The following is a 17,288-nucleotide window of genomic DNA, read 5'->3' on the forward strand; positions in this document are numbered from 1 at the left end:
GGCCCAACTTAAGTTCTTATCTTAACGTGATCCCAATTGATTCATCCTTATCTTCATGTGACCTAATGACACTCCTTAACGTGACCCCCCCCCCTCAGTTATTCATCTTGTCATTTATCATCCTAATTATACCTTCATTATCTTAGTATGACCCCACTTACCTTATTTATCATCCTAATTATACCTTCATTATCTTAGTATAATACCAGTAGACCATTTGCTTATCTCAGCATGACCACACATGCCCTTTACCTTATCTTTCTGAAGCGTTTCTTGGTCATTGGTCGTCTGTGAGAGCCACGGCACTCGGCTCCAGCAGGGCCCGTCACTATCGTCGCCTCCTGACCCTTATCTGACACCTTACACTCGAACTCCACTTGTTCCTCCTCTCCCAGGCTTCTGAACCCAGACATCTTGATCACACTCTGTAATATATTATGTACTGTACTGTAGTCTTTATGGTGTGGGCAGAGTGGTAGTGATGATAGTGGTGATGATGCTGGTGGTAGTAATGATGATGGTAGTGATGATGATGGTGGTAGTAGTAATGATGATTGATGATGCTGATGGTAGTGATGATGATTGATGGTGGTAGTAATGATGATGATGAAAACTAGTGTCTAACCCTTAATATGGAATACAGCATATAAGAAAATATTCCCTCAATTAGGTTAGGTTACACTAAGTTAGGTTAAGTTAAGTTAGGTTAAGTTAAGTGTACCTATTCACAATATCTACTTTTCAATGAGGGAGGGACAGTGTGAGGTGTGTGGGTATAACATGGGTATATGTGGGTATGTGTGGGTAAATGTTTTGTGGGGAGAACGTGGGTATGTATCGTGGGTGGAACAACGTGGGTGTATGGACGGTGGGACCATGGGGGGTGTATAGAGGGTGGGACAACGTGGGTCAGTATCGTGGGTGGGACAGCGTGGGTAACAATGGTAGGACCACAGTACCTGGCCTCCACGTGTATTGATTAACGTTATGTAAATACCGGAGAAGAATGTCGCCTTCCTGAGCTCGTAAACAATCAACAATATGAGTTATATTACTTAGGTTTTAACGTTGAGGTTAATAAGACCTTTACCCTTGTTGAGTGTTAAGGTGAGGGTGAGACTTATATCTGGGTCCCTGGGAATAATACTGTACGCGGTCATGATGCTTCCCCGATAAGTCTCATAAAAAAGGACGTGTACATCCTACACTGATGACTGTCTCTGTGTCCCTCTGTTCAATTTATCAATTACCTCGCTTGAGTCACCGCTGTTGCCATTCTATTGTGTATTTTAAGGTAATGAACGAGGAAAATATATATGTTAACTTCTATCAGTTTGGAAAATTATATATCGTCTCTTATTATTTTGAATTTGTACATGGGAAGTCTTATTATTTATGATATCATTATACAAAGGAAGGTATAACAGTTGTCGTTGACGGGAAGACATTGTTTTGGTGAGGGTCGGGCGGGTGGGAGTTAAGGTGCCGATAATAGCGTCGGAAGTCGCGGCTGGTCGCCCACTTCCGGCGGTCTGGTTATCTGGGGCCGGGGAGGAGGCTGCTGCTGCCCACCACATTTACCTGTCTCTTTCACGCTCTTATTTTGACAATTACTTCCTGAATGTTTCCCAACTTTTATTTTCTCGTTCCCTCGTCACCCAAGGATAAAATACTGTTTGTAGTCCTTGTCGCCGCCACTGTTTTTAGCCTCGAGGTTTACAACACTTCTTCCAGCACAAACTAACATGGCCCAGCCGCTCATTGAAAAAGATTTAACTCTGATCTCGTATAGATTATTATATTGACGATAATATTAATTCGTGTTAGAGGACGACAAGTCGTTAAGGGCCAGTTTGGCGCGAATTTGTTTAAGATGTACAAGTTGCCTCACTCTCTCACACACACACCCGGAGTTAAATGGCTTTATGACCTGATGTTAACGATAAAACTTGACACCCACCAGCTGCACTAGTTAACACACCGTGTGCCAGTAGCTTCAACACCCAGCTCTCCAATTACTGCTGGGTATACAAAGGTAAATGGCGTGAAATAACTTGTCCATAATTTTACCCTTCCTGAGGCACTTTGGGGGTAGTGGCCAACACACTCGTCCCGTAAGAGTGTGTGTTGGCCTAGGATTGTAGGTAGTGACCAACACACTCGCCCCGTAAGAGTGTGTGTTGGCCTAGGACTGTAGGTAGTGACCAACACACTCGCCCCGTAAGAGTGTGTGTTGGCCTAGCCCTGTAGGTAGTGACCAACACACTCGCCCCGTAAGAGTGTGTGTTGGCCTAGGATTGTAGGTAGTGACCAACACACTCGCCCCGTAAGAGTGTGTTGGCCCAGGACTGTAGTTAGTGACCAACACACTCGCCCCGTAAGAGTGTGTTGGCCCAGGACTGTAGTTAGTGACCAACACACTCGCCCCGTAAGTGTGCGTTGGCCACGTTCCACTCCACCTCTACAGTGAGTGTAACTTAACAATAAGACTACTATCTAGAGTCGTAAATAACAAACTTAATGGAGATCTGATTAATTCACTTTTATCTGAATCATTGTCTTAGATTGCTTTTAGAAGACTATCGGTGCTTAGGAAATAGATGGATATTAAATTGTCTTAGTAGATAAAACCACTTTATCACTCGGAGCCAATAAGAATATTTTTACAATAATCTGTGCAGGGTGGATTTTGTGGCGGCCATCTTGGAATTATACACATTACCAGAGGGCCCCCCTAACGTAACACAGGGCCCCTCTAACGTCACACAGGGCCCCCCAGCGTCAAACAGCACCCCCAACGTCACACAGCTCCCCCTAACGTCACACAGCAAAAACGTCACACAGCCCCCTAACGTCACACAGCACCCAACGTCACACAGGCCTCTAACGTCACACAGCTCCCCTAACGTCACACAGCACCCCCCTAACGTCACACAGCACCCCTAACGTCACACAGCACCCCTAACGTCACACAGCACCCCCTAACGTCACACAGCACTTCCCGTCACACAGCTCCCTACACGTCACACAGTCTGGCACCTAACGTCAAGCACACTAACGTCACACAGCACTTTAACGTCACACAGCACCCTAACGTCACACAGCACCCTAACGTCACACAGCACCCCCTAACGTCACACAGCACCCCCTAACGTCACACAGCTCCCCCTACCCCCGCCAGCGTGTGCCCTCAATACAGGCAGCTGGCAGATGTGTATATAAAAGTATGCTGCTCCGCTAAACCCCGCCTCACTCCCTCCCTCCCTGCACCTCTCCCTTCCCCCACCCCTCCCCCCCTTCCTCGCGGATCTACATATAATCAGTCATCTCAAGAGCATTTTCCCCTCCATTCTATCACATAATTATATCAGAGTATAACACAATTATAGATGTAAATATTGTCTACTTATGCTTGATGACTATAATTTCAGGCAGACTTGTGGGTAGTAGTAGTACGTGTAGGTAAGAGCCGACGACACTCACACAAGGCTGAGTGGCGTAGTAACAAGCAGACAGGCTGAGGGAGGGACAGTCCACACGCGCGATATGCTAATGGTGAAGTAGTTTTTTTTACATCACGCAGGTGTTAGCCAATAGGGGTGCGAGGTTCCTGTGACGTCACTCCCGCCCCACTAGTCCCTTTTTTTCCTGCCTCTCACAACGTTTCTTCAATGTTTTAATAATATTTCATCTTTAAATAAATGACCACATGTAACTCATTACAAGACGAATAGGTTAGGTTAGGTTAGGCAGGAAGATGGATCCATATTGTATGTTTTATTTGAGTATTTTATCACACAACCCGGAGCTGATGGCCTAACCTGCTAGCTCCTGATTGGTGTATGTAAATCAGGGGGCGGTACTCTTGCAACTCACACCATCAGTCATTTGCATATACTCTAATACCCTCATTGTGACGAAGGGGTAGAACATGGCTGCCCTCTTTACTAGTGATATGGCGTCGAGTGTTGGACTTTGGGGGCCACGGGACAGGGTGATTAGGACCTAACCTAACCTAACCTAACCTCTGGTCATATAATTAGGGATGAGGGAATAATAACAGAAATATTAATGGTCACAGTTGAGGGCCAGGGGAAGGCAGACACTGGGATGGATGAATTAAATTATAAACTGTAGCCCCCAGAGACATACTAAACCTTAGAACGTTTAGAGGGGAGGACTGTGGTCGCCAACCCTCAGTTATAAGGACGGTACCTCACTGATTGAACCTATCCTGTAACCTAACCTAACTTAACCGGCCCAAACGTCAGCTCACCCGTGGCGTCAGTACCTCACACATGCATCATAATACACAGTGGCTGATTTTGAATTGAAATTTGATTAGTTTTTGTCGTTAAATGATTGACAGGTTCATTGTACTGCTGATGACGTCACTCCCTAGCAACGGCGTTTTTTTTCTTCCCAGTAGCAACAAGGGAACGATTGTTACGGTCAACCTGGAGCCTAATAGCCTCTACCATTCTGAATAGGTTTATTACGAAGATAAAAAACCCAAAACATAATACTTCCATAGATTGGCGTAATTTCTGCTTCGTTTACAAAATATTGGAGGATTTCTGGGTTGACTTTACTCATTAAACAAGAAGGAAATAAGAGTGAAGGTAACAGAAGTGCTCAGCCTAGTTTAGATAAGTTCAATAAGGTATTAGTGTATATTTCCTTATTCGAACTACATCTAGTTTTTTCTGCTGCCTCAACATCATAAGGGAACTGTAGTTATCATAAGTTTTGAGATAAATTATAGTTTTAGTACATTGAGATTCACCCAAGCATATTTCACCCTTACACTATTTGGAGAGGAGGTTAGGTTAGGTTAGGTTAGGTTAGGTTAGGTTAGGTTAGATTAGATTAGTGTTACTGTTAACTTAGGTTAGGTTGGATTTAAGTTAGACTAGTATAAGTTAGCTTTAGGTTAGGTTAGCGTGAGGGTGGTGGTGATCCTATATGGCTCAACAAGACACTAACGTCAATGTCCAGATGAGCAAACCTCCTCCACCTGTTTCTGGTCGTGTGTGTCCAAAGATAACTCCAGCACGGGTTTACGGCTGTGCACCACACCCTTCAATAACACAAGGGCCACGTGATATAATTTCGTTGCAAACTGTGTCATTACTGGCCAGGTGTTGTTGTGCTAATGAGTTTTTTTGACGGATGATAAAGAAAACGACATGAGTCTCCGGCGGTGACGGTATAAATTTACAGTAACGTCATCACTAATTAGATAATATACCGTGCCAGTTAACGTTTGGTGGACGGGGTCTGTTGGTAATAATATAACTAAATTATATCTATTTCTCAGCACATATATTACTTGTTTTATCTTATAGCAACGAAAATATTCTACAAGTTCAGAAATGAACTGAGAGTAAAAACTTCAGGAGTACAGGACACAAGATCCTGATGGTTATATACACGGCCACACATTGAACCTCACCCCCACTCTCGCACACAGTGTGTAGGGAGCACACAGTGTGTAGGGAGCACACAGTGTGTAGGGAGCACACAGTGTGTAGGGAGCACACAGTGTGTGGGGAACTCACAGTGTGTGGGGAGCTCACAGTGTGTGGGGAACTCACAGTGTGTGGGGAGCTCACAGTGTGTGGGGAACTCACAGTGTGTGGGGAGCTCACAGTGTGTGGGGAACTCACAGTGTGTGGGGAGCTCACAGTGTGTGGGGAACTCACAGTGTGTGGGGAGCTCACAGTGTGTGGGGCACACAGTGTGTAGGGAGCACACAGTGTGTGGGGGGAGCACACACTGTGTGGGGGAGCTCACAGTGTGTGGGGAGCACACACACAGTGTGTGGGGAGCACACACTGTGTGGGGGCTCACAGTGTGTGGGGAGCACACACAGTGTGTGGGGGGTGTGTAGGGGAGCACACAGTGTGTGGGGGCACACAGTGTGTGGGGAGCACAGTGTGTGGGGGAGCTCACAGTGTGTAGGAGCACACTGTGTAGGAGCACAGTGTGTGGGGAGCTCACAGTGTTTGGGAGCTCACAGTGTGTGGGAGCTCACAGTGTGTGGGAGCTCACAGTGTGTGGGAGCACACAGTGTTTGGGGAGCTCACAGTGTGTGGGAGTTCACAGTGTGTGGGTAGCTCACAGTGTGTGGGGAGCTCACGGTGTGTGGGGAGCACACAGTGTGTAGGGAACGGTGTGTGGGGAGCTCACAGTGTCTCACGGTGTGGGGGCTCACAGTGTGTGGGGAGCTCACGGTGTGGGGAGCTCACGGTGTGTGGGGAGCTCACGGTGTGTGGTGCTCACGGTGTGTGGGGCTCACAGTGTGTGTGGGGAGCTCACAGTGTGTGGGGGAGCTCACGGTGTGTGGGGCTCACGGTGTGTGGGGAACTCACAGTGTGTGGGGAACTCACAGTGTGTAGGGAACTCACAGTGTGTGGGGAACTCACAGTGTGGGGAGCTCACGGTGTGTGGGGAACTCACAGTGTGTGGGGAGCTCACAGTGTGTGGGGAGCTCACAGTGTGTGGGGAGCTCACAGTGTGTGGGGAGCTCACAGTACAAGCAACAGTCATTACTGATACAAACCTGAGAGCCCCTAAGCCTAAAATCAGTTTTTTTATATATTTATTTTTTAATCCGTCCCCCTCTGGTGGGCGGCGCCATCCCAGTGATTCTCTCGTCACAAAAAATAAACACAATGATCAAGTAAGGGAGTATATTTAAATCCCGCGCCCAGCACACGCGTCCCGGCTGCATAAGTTGGGCTAATACACTTTTTTGGCTTTACAACGGATGCATTCACAATTGTCGCATCAGGGGGCGGCGGCTGTGGAGGGGAGGGGGGCTTGAGGACCTAGAGAAGGGGGGCGGGCGGGTATAGGGGGCTGTGGGTGTGTGGGGCTTGGGATGTAAGGGGTGGGTGATGTTGGGGGCTGATGATATAAAGAGCTTAGAGTGAAAAAACCTGTGGAATGGGGCTGATGGGGGCTGGTGAGTTTGAGTAATGGACAAATACTAGTGTATCATACACCTCATAAATCATCTCTGCCATAACTCATTGGTCAGTTTGATGAGGTCTTTATATGGGCCTTGACTTATATAGGCTACTTGGTGCTCACTGTGGATATATATGGTCTTAATACATCAGTTATCTGACCATCGCTAACAAGGTGTGTGTGTGTGTGTCTAAACGTGAGGAACATGCTGCCAGACGGCCTTATATCTTAACCCTCGTCTTGCAGTGATCACATCTTGTCGTCTACTGATCTAGTCACTTGCTCCATACGAGTAAACAATACATAGTTTACTTGACACATCTCATCATGGTAAACAATAGATCGACTAATAACTTGTATATTTGTTTGCTTTGAATTCACTTACAAGTTCTTTTTAGGATTTTGTTTGACAGTCCTGGATTATACTTAACAGTGTCTTTGTTGTTAGATGCGAGTTTAACAAAGTATTAATCCTGTAATGGTGACTGAGGTGTTTGGGAGGAGATCCACAGCAGTAGCATATTTGTGTCTGGCTTCAGATAAGTGTGTGACAAGGCTTTAAGAACAAGTAGGGCTAAGGATAAGGCGTCAGCGATGATAAGCCTGTGTGTGGCAGTCAAGTGTTGGTGTGTCTCACTCATGTAAAGGTTGTCTGGTCCAAACATCTTCATATGCGTATACCTGTACAGTAATTATGATCCATTTACACTGATTTACCACATTTTTGACTCATATATTTCAGCGGTATGTTGGACACAATGTTATCTACATCACCACACTCCAGCCTCGGAATTGTCATGGAAAGTCGACTTCAGTTATTCTGTCTTTAGGTAGTCCTAGTTGTTAAGTGCTGTAGTGATCCTGGGACAGCCTCGGATATTATGTGATGCCGTCCTCGCCAGGGGGCGTTATATCTCTCCCTGGCGGGGACAGCAACAAGCTTCCACACTCCACATGGGAGCATCAAACTCGCCGTGTTGTTTACCGTAATCAATCAGAGTTATGTCCTTAGTGTTGGCGACCACAGTCCTCCACTCTAAACATGAAGCTAATATGATAACGTCTCTCCACAGATGTCTTGTCTAGAACAAGGTGTAGCTCAAGACGTGACTCAACTGTTATCAGCAAGATCTATTCAAAATAGCTTAAGCATTTGAGGTTCGCTAAATACCTGGCTATGCACTAAAGTTCTTTCAGTTTAGGGTCATCATAGTACAGCACTGGTGTGTGAGTGATTAGTTGGGTCTTGGTATATTAACCACTGTCAACCTTCGTGTACTTAGTTTAGCAGAAGGCAGAGTGGAGAGTTGGTTACATGTACACTCGCTACAGAAGCTGTCAGCAAGGTGGGGGCCGAGGGATGTGAGAATGAGCACTGTGACTCCTGTTGTCTTGGTCGGGTTGTCAAAATCCTTCGTCCATTGTGTCATAGTGTCTAGCAACAACAACAACAACAACAACACACACACACACACACACACACACACACACACTGCGTGACAGTTTTTCTGCGGTTAGTTGGGAAAAAAACCTACTTATTCCCACACTACAATAGCAAGGTCATACATACATCGAAAACTATTAAATATTTCTCTTAAAACAAATGGAAGTTTATGTATAATGCGTTAAAAAACCTAACCTAACCAACCTAACCTAACCTTATATAAGATAGATGGTAATGATGAAGAGACTGTGTGAGGGAATGATTATTAGTTTGTGGACAACGGGAGGTAAGTGGTGGTGTGTGTCTCCCGGCTCTGATGGTTACCATACACACCAATCACCATACCCGTCACCATACACACACACCAATCACCATACCCGCCACCACCACCGTGATTATCATGGCAGGTCATGTCAGTAAAAATGTTCCAGTGGATAGCCTGTCGTCACACACACGTAACTATAAATTTATAAACCTAACCTAGCCTAACATAACCTAACCTAACCTAGCCTAACATAACCTAACCTAACCTAACCTAACCTAGCCTAGCCTAACATAACATAACCTAACCAGTGACAGTAAAAATAGCAGTCAAGAGACTCCTCCACCGGGAGGAGGGAGCGTGGAGGGGGTCCTCCCAGCCATAGTTGTAAGCTGCACTGAGCCGCCTGTCTAATACATTGTAACTTAAGTACCTACAGAAGCCTCGGTATTACCTTCACCTCTGACTTGTGTTCTGCTACCTATATTTAGGGTGACACACACACACACACACACACTATAATGTACAGCCTGCTTGTAGAAGTGACCCTCGATCATATATATATAGTCTGTGTGTGTGTAAGGACTCCTGATGACTCCCCTGGAAGGGTTTGTCTGGCAGTCGTCTATGAATGTTTTGTTTTCGACTAAGCTTTGTCACAAAGTTTTCATCCATGTTATGATCAACGCCAACAATAACTTATGACGGAGGTTTATTAATAAACACTACAATGGTAAAGGTAAACACAGAGTCACTGCTACCATCTTCCTCCACAATTTAACTTTAAGTTTGCCAAGTTACCTATTACTTATTTCTTTTTTTCACTCATATCTTGAAAGATAATGTTTTCAAGGAGTTATATCTCTACATACATTAGATTCGGCATTGGAGTAATTGCGATATATTAATATTAATCGAACATTATGTTTGGGCCAATAAGCTGTAAGGTGGGGCGGGGCTTGTACCGTCAACAACAAAAAAAAATACTTATTGTAGTGATGTTTAGTGCACTCTGATGTGTGGTACCAAGAGGGTCCAGCGGCAGAGTCCACCACGTGAGGATGTTAGGCGGTACTGTACTCGTGTCGTTGGTGTCAGGGCTGTAGTTTATGACGCGCCTAAACGAACGTCTTTTGTTTTCTGTGTTGTGTAATTGGAGTTCTGGAGACGTGTACTGTAGCTTCGGTTACCACCATTGTTTACTGTCCAACTAAAGTCATCACCTCCCGACTGTGTTGTGTGTGGGGAAAGAATTGCTCAATAGGGGTTAAATCATCGTTCTCAAAGGGTTAAGTAAGCGTCATTAAAGGGGTAAATTACCTTCGTTAAAGGGTTAAATTACCATCGTCAGAGTTAAATCATCGTCGCCAAAGGGTTAAATAGTCGTTGTCAAAGGGTTAAATCATCGTCACCAAAGAGTTAAGTAAGCGTCATTAAAGGGTTAAATTATCATCGTTAAAGGGTTACATTATCACCGTCAATGGGTTAAATCATCGTCGACAAGGGTTAAACAGTCGTCGCCAAAAACAAGAATCTTTTAGTGCTGTTGTCCCCTTACCAGCAACAAACTCTATATTCTGTTTTGGAAAAGTTTTACTCCACGCAACTTGGTCAAATGGTCTCAGAAAATATTATTTGTTTCAGTAATATTAAGGAACATATTTGGACACATCTCAACACTGATTCTTATTTACTTTACAATTAGTGCAGAAATATTAATGGGAATAACTGTAACTGGAATATTCACAACATGGAGATCTCCCCTATGGTCAATGTTGCTACTGACCCACGACATAATAATTATCATTGTCTGAAGATGAATATTGTACAGTTTATGACACAATCACTGCGCCACATTAAATCACACAATCATTTGCACCATATTACATCACACAATCACTGCACCATATTACATCACACAATCACTGCACCATATTACATCACACAATCACTGCGCCACATTAAATCACACAATCACTGCACCACATTAAATCACACAATCACTGCACCATATTACATCACGCAATCACTGCACCATATTACATCACACAATCACTGCACCATATTACATCACACAATCACTGCGCCACATTAAATCACACAATCACTGCACCATATTACATCACACAATCACTGCGCCATATTACATCACACAATCACTGCACCATATTACATCACACAATCACTGCACCATATTACATCACACAATCACTGCGCCACATTAAATCACACAATCACTGCACCATATTACATCACACAATCACTGCACCATATTACATCACACAATCACTGCACCATATTACATCACACAATCACTGCACCATATTACATCACACAATCACTGCACCATATTGACATTATCCAGTTATTGGTGGATTTTCGTTGTAATATCACAAGTACTATAGCAGAAAGTCGTCAATTGAAAGATGAAGAAAGAATTGAAGAAGTCACACATGATAATGAGCTCGTGGCCAGGTGAGATATATACCTGTACTACCTGTTGGTGAAGGTTGAGGTTAGCCAGATGTAAGGCGAGCTAACCTATTACTGTCTTGTCTGGCGAGCTAACCTATTACTGTCTTGTCTGGCGAGCTAACCTATTACTGTCTTGTCTGGCGAGCTAACCTATTACCGTCTTGTCTGGCGAGCTAACCTATTACTGTCTTGTCTGGCGAGCTAACCTATTACCGTCTTGTCTGGCGAGCTAACCTATTACTGTCTGTCTAGTTGTAGCTGTCTGCTAAATTATTGAGCGGCTGGTGGAACTAGTACTACTACTACTACTAATACTTTTTTTTTAAACGTGGCCTCCAGCCTGCCCCAATAGCCTCACCTTCGCCGCCATTTTATTGCCTACTACTACTTTTTTTTTTTAAACGTGGCCTCCAGCCTCCCCCAATAGCCTCACCTTCGCCACCATTGTATTACCTTAATATTAAATATGCTAATGCATAAGTAGCTATCCTAGCTGTGTTGAATTAGTCGGCTTTGGGGCCGATGCTCTCATTCCCATGAGGCAGAGCAAAGCCGACCGAAGGAGAGAGAAGGACAGTCGACATCTCATCCAGGCTGCTGCTTCTGTTCGGAGATCACCTCCGCGAGTCTGGCGTAGAAATCTTGCACTTGGTCCCATCCCACCAGAGGTTGTGAACACTAGAGGAGTGAAGCTGCCTTGATCAACGTTCTGAATTCTCTCCCCGTATGCCCTTATCTTGTCGTTCTCGTTCCTCCTGTGTGCAGCATCGAGAGCTAAGTTACGGTGACATGCGGCCATGGGATAAAAAATCCTGATGTCGAAGAAGACTCGCTGTACTCGCGTCCAGAATCCTCGAGCACTGATGTCAACACGGGCTTCGTTGGATGTGTTTGAAGTCCTATGTTGGAAGATCTCACCGTCCAATGGAAGGAGGGTCGGTTCTACCATGACATCACGGCAGATTTCCTTCAACATATTTGCTGTGAGATCCCTTACTTCGTCATGCCTCATGCATATGAAGTCCCCTTTCTTGCACACCATGGCGTGATCGACGTCATAGGAAGAGCCACACACACATTGGGAGGGCAAACCTTCTACTGGCCTACCGTACCTTAGAGCAATGGCATCTGTAAATTCTTGTTTAGTGAGACTGAAACCATTTGCCCTTACCGGTAACGTAGTTAACCAGTTCGAGGCGCCCACCTCCTCCTACTATTCACTCTCTGTCTCAGCCGCCTGTGAACCTCTATAGCGATACAATAAACAGACGAAGAGAAGGAAGGTTAACAAGGATGGGAAGACGGTGTGTGTGTGTGTGTGTGTGTGTGTGTGTGTGTGTGTGTGTGTGTGTGTGTGTGTGTGACCCCTCTAACACATAAATAACAAATAATATAGAGGGTCGGCCCCTATGTTTACTTAGTCAAAACCAAACCCGGGCAACGTCTGGTTCCCCAGCTTGTCGTACACGAAATAAAAAGTGTGTGTGTAGAGGTGGTCACATGGCGCTACTCAATAGGCCTTTGTTGGCAGCTCTACGGAAGGTGTTGGAAGTCAGGCCTAAAAAAAATGTAAATATTCAAATTAGGGAGTAAGTGGCCTTTGTGGGTGGTTTAAGTGGCCTGAGTGAGCGGCCATACCCATGAATGCCCCCCACTACCTAACTCTGCCCCCTACAAGTTCCTCAATACACGACCTGATCAATTGTATTTCATTAGGTGATGTTTCTATTGACTTCTCGCCTTAATCAAGCACTTAATGTGAGGCCCTTTGAACACACACACACACACACACACACACAGACCTACACGAGTTAGTGAGTATACACAAAACACACAAATACCATGACATACATAAGGACAAAGATGATCACACTTGGAAACACACAGGACACACAGGACATGCATACATACATACATACATACATACATACATACATACGTCATTTAGGGATAATCGCTGATTAAGATTTAAAAACCAACTTAAGTTTAACAAAGTAGGGATGACTTCTTGTTGTTACTACAACTTAATGAAATTTAATTCGTATGATTAAAATTTGCTGCTTCATTTAAGACGTCGTTCTAGGGTAACGGTTAGCCAGTGCAGTTGCTGAGTCGTCCGATCTTCTGGGATTATGCCTTGACACTGGGGTATCTATTATGTTACTGATACCACTGTCGCCACACGCCTGCTCATCTCTTAATTATCGTATAGCGGGTGACAATAATTTACGATGTTTTGTACAAAGGTTCTGGGGCTTCGTTTAGATCGATAAGCGGGCGTTTAGGTTAGGTTACCTTAGGTCAGGTCAGGTCAGGTCAGGTTAGGTCAGGTCCTAAGCACCCTGGCCCAAACTTCCTATACATTCGTCTTAATAATCCATTTTAAAGTGACTCAAGCAACTATCCGTACTTGGGGTGACGATGAATTCCATAATGAACACTGTGACTCCTGTTGTCTCGGGAGGGTTGTCAAAATCTTTCGTCAGTTGTCTCATATTTTCTCAACACAAATTTGTATAGATAGTTTTTGAGTGACTTACATCTTCAATCACCATTAATTAAGTTTTCCTCTCTCCTATAAATGATGAAGCTTCCGCCTTGTGTTGACGACAGCGACATCAACGCAATACAGCACAACGCAAAACATCACAACACAATACATCACAATAACACAATGCATCACAACAACACAAAACACAACACACCATACACCACACCACAACACATTATAACACAACACAGTGCAACACAATGCATCACAACACACACCACAACACTGTACATCACAACACCACAACACACACCACAACACTGTACATCACAACACCACAACAGACACCAAACACTACTTATCACACCACAAACACACCGCCCCTCTATACAAGAATTACCATAACAACCCTTCACCACACACACACGTATTCAAATGAGCGCGTGTCAGCTATAGTGTAAAGAACTCATCATTGTATCTTGATCAGCTCTCAGGCGATCCATGAGAGACATAATTTAGTTAAGTGAGAAGGGACAAAAAGCCAACAGCAGGTAGTGAAGATAAAAAAACTAATGTGAATATTCAAATTAGGTTTTTTGTCATCTGTGATCGCTGGAGGAGGAGGAAATTGTGAGGGGGAGAGAAATAAAAGGGTAGGGAGGAGGGCAGGTGAAGGAATGATGGGAAGGTGTGTGTGTGTGTGTGTTGTGTGTGTGTGTGTGTGTGTGTGTGTGTGTGTGTGTGTGTGTGTGTAATAATAATAATAATAAACGGTTTATTAATAGAGTTGCAGCCGGTGGCTGAAAATATACAGACTTATCATTTAATTTAGACATAATGATATAATATGCATTGAATACATTTACAGGGCTGTACAGTACATAAATCAGGAGTTGTTTATTATTTTAACAATAGATGGGATGGTGCTGTTCTTATATCTATCGGTGCGGGCTCTTATGGGCTGAATTTTGTTGTAGTGGCGGACTGCGCGAGTTGGGTGGGGGGCTGCAGGAGGTGGCGATGGCGAGGGTGGTGCAGTAGTCCACGGCCAAACCTTTCCAGTGCTTGGTGGTGGAGGTCACTGAGGGATGGCATTTCCAGGGTGGAAGGCGTGTGTGGTGTGTGTGTGTGTGTGTGTGTGTGTGTGTGTGTGTGTGTGTGTGTGTGTGTGTGTGTGTGTCCTTCGTGTCTAATATAATTAACTGTTTGTACCGTTGTCGTGGAGGGTACTGTGGCAGAGGTAGTGTAGTGGAGGTACTGTGGTGGAGGGTACTGTGGTGGAGGTACTGTGGTGGAGGTACTGTGGCAGAGGGTGAGTGTAGTGGAGGGGTACTGTGGTGGAGGTACTGTGTTGGAGGGTACTGTAGTGGAGGGTACTGTGGTGGAGGGTACTTGCTGTAGTGGAGTGCTGTGGTGGAGGGGTACTGTGGAGGGTGCTGTGTGGGGAAGATGGTGTGGTGGGAGGTGCTGTGGTGGAGGGTGCTGTGGAGGGTGCAGGAGGGTAGTGTAGTGGAGGGTACTGGTGGAGGGTACTGTAGTGGAGGTGCTGTGGCAGGTGGTGTGGGGTACTGTGTTGGAGGTACTGTAGTGGAGGTACTGTGGTGGAGGTGCCTGTGGTGGAGGGTGCTGTACTGTGGTGGAGGGTACTGTGAGTGGAGGGTACTGTAGTGGAGGGGTACTGTAGTGGAGGTGCTGTGGTGGAGGTGCTGTGGTGGAGGGTACTGTGGTGGAGTGGTGGATTACTGTGGTGGAGGATGCTGTGGTGGAGGTACTGTGGTGGAGGTGTGGTGGAGGGTGCTGTGGGTGGTGCTGTGGTGGAGGGTACTGTGGTGGGTGGAGGTGGAGGTACTGTGGTGGAGGTGCTGTAGTGGAGGGCAGTGTGGTGGTGGGTAGTGTAGTGGAGGTTGCTGTGGTGGAGGTACTGTGGTGGAGGTACTGTGGTGGAGGGGTGCAGGTGGAGGGTACTGTGAGTGGAGGGTGTGGTGGAGGTGGTATGGTGGAGGTACTGTGGTGGAGGGTACTGTGGTGGGAGGGTACTGTAGTGGAGGCACTGCGGTGGAGGGTACTGTAGTGAGGGTCAGTGGAGGGTAGTGTAGTGGAGGGTACTGTGGTGGGAGGGTACTGTGGTGGAGGGTACTGTAGTGGAAGGTACTGTGGTGGAGGGTACTGTAGTGGAGGGTGATTGTGGTGGAGGGTACTGTAGTGGAGGGTAGTGTAGTGGAGGGTACTGTGGTGGAGGGTACTGTAGTGGGAGGGTACTGTGTGGAGGGTACTGTAGTGGAGGGTACTGTAGTGGAGGGTAGTGTAGGGAGGGCACTGTGGTGGAGGGCATTGTAGTGGGAGGGTAGTGTAGGAGGGGTACTGTAGTGGAGGGTAGTGTAGTGGAGGGTACTGTAGTGGAGGGTAGTGTGGAGGGTAGTGTAGTGGAGGGTACTGTGGTGGAGGGTACTGGTGAGGGTAGTGTAGTGGAGGGCACTTAGTGGAGGGCATTGTAGTGGAGGGTACTGTGGTGGAGCCGAAGGGACGGAAGAGAGGGGAGGTAAGATGGAGGGAAAGACGAGGTAGGAAGGAAGGGCAGGAGGGAGGTGTAGGTGATGACACATAGAGGGGAGGAGAGAACCATCTAGTGAGGGGAGGGCTGACAGAGGGTGAGGAGGGCTGACAGAGGGGTGGGTGAGGGAGGGAGGAAAGGAGGAGAGTATACTTAGTTGATGGGCATTGTGTTTGCCTCGACCCATCACACCTCCATGCCCTCATCCTCACTTATCCCCCACCTCACCTCTACCCTTCCCCCACACGTCACACCCCCTACCCTCTCATCTCCCCACTCACAAAAACAGGCAGGAACCTTGAGCCTAACACACCACCCCGTGTCCCTCCCATGTATTGGCTCACCAACTCCTTAGTGACACATTCTTGGTCCAACTAAAAGAGTGCCTGAGCTTCAACTCGACACACTCATATCACTCTGGATCTATATTATTCTGGCTCAACAAACTGTAGCAATATTACTACAAGGTTTGATCTGTCACAGTGAAAAATCTTGTAAAAGAAAACACGTCTTCCCTCATGATCTTGATTTAGACCAGGCCAAGTCCTTGGGGGTAGGGGTAGGGAGGGGGTAGGGTGGGTGGGGTAGGGGGGGTGAGGGTGGGGTTGGGAGGGGAGGGGTGCGGGGGGTGGGGTGTTGGTGAGGGGGTAGGGGTGTGGTGAGGGGTAGGGGTGGGGGGGTGGGGTGTTGGTGAGGGGTAGGGGGGTGGTGAGGGGTAGGGGGGAGGGGGGTAGGGGGTGTTGGTGAGGGGGTAGGGGTGTTGGTGAGGGTAGGGGTGGGGGGTAGGGGTGTTGGTGAGGGGGGGGGGGGGTGGAGGGGGTAGGGGTGCAGGAGGGGGTAGGGGTGTGGTGAGGGGTAGGGGTTGGAGGGGGTAGGGGTGTGGGTGAGGGGTGGGGTGTTGGGGGGTAGGGGTGTGGGGGGGTGGGGAGGGGTAGGGGTGGGGGGGGGGCAGGAGGGGTAGGGGTGGGTGAGGGGTAGGGGGGTGGGGGAGGGGTAGGGGTGTTGGTGAGGGGTAGGGGGTGTGAGGGGGTGGGGGGGTGTGGGGGTGGGGTGGGAGGGGGTAGGGGTGTTGGTGAGGGGTAGGGGTGTG

General features: G+C 46.7%; 1 protein-coding gene across 1 annotated transcript in view; it reads right to left on the bottom strand.

Annotated features, from left to right (window-relative positions):
- The window catches only part of LOC121873437 (protein lin-28 homolog), a 37,216-nt gene that overhangs the window by 1,846 nt on the left and 18,082 nt on the right, over positions 1-17,288 (bottom strand). Inside the window, exon 3 of the mRNA XM_042377016.1 lies at positions 253-425. Within this exon, the coding sequence (XP_042232950.1) occupies positions 253-425 (173 nt within the window). The remainder of the gene's footprint in view (positions 1-252; positions 426-17,288) is intronic.

The sequence above is a fragment of the Homarus americanus genome, unplaced genomic scaffold (genome assembly GCF_018991925.1).
Source record: "Homarus americanus isolate GMGI-L3 unplaced genomic scaffold, GMGI_Hamer_2.0 scaffold11151, whole genome shotgun sequence".
Classification (NCBI taxonomy): domain Eukaryota; kingdom Metazoa; phylum Arthropoda; class Malacostraca; order Decapoda; family Nephropidae; genus Homarus; species Homarus americanus.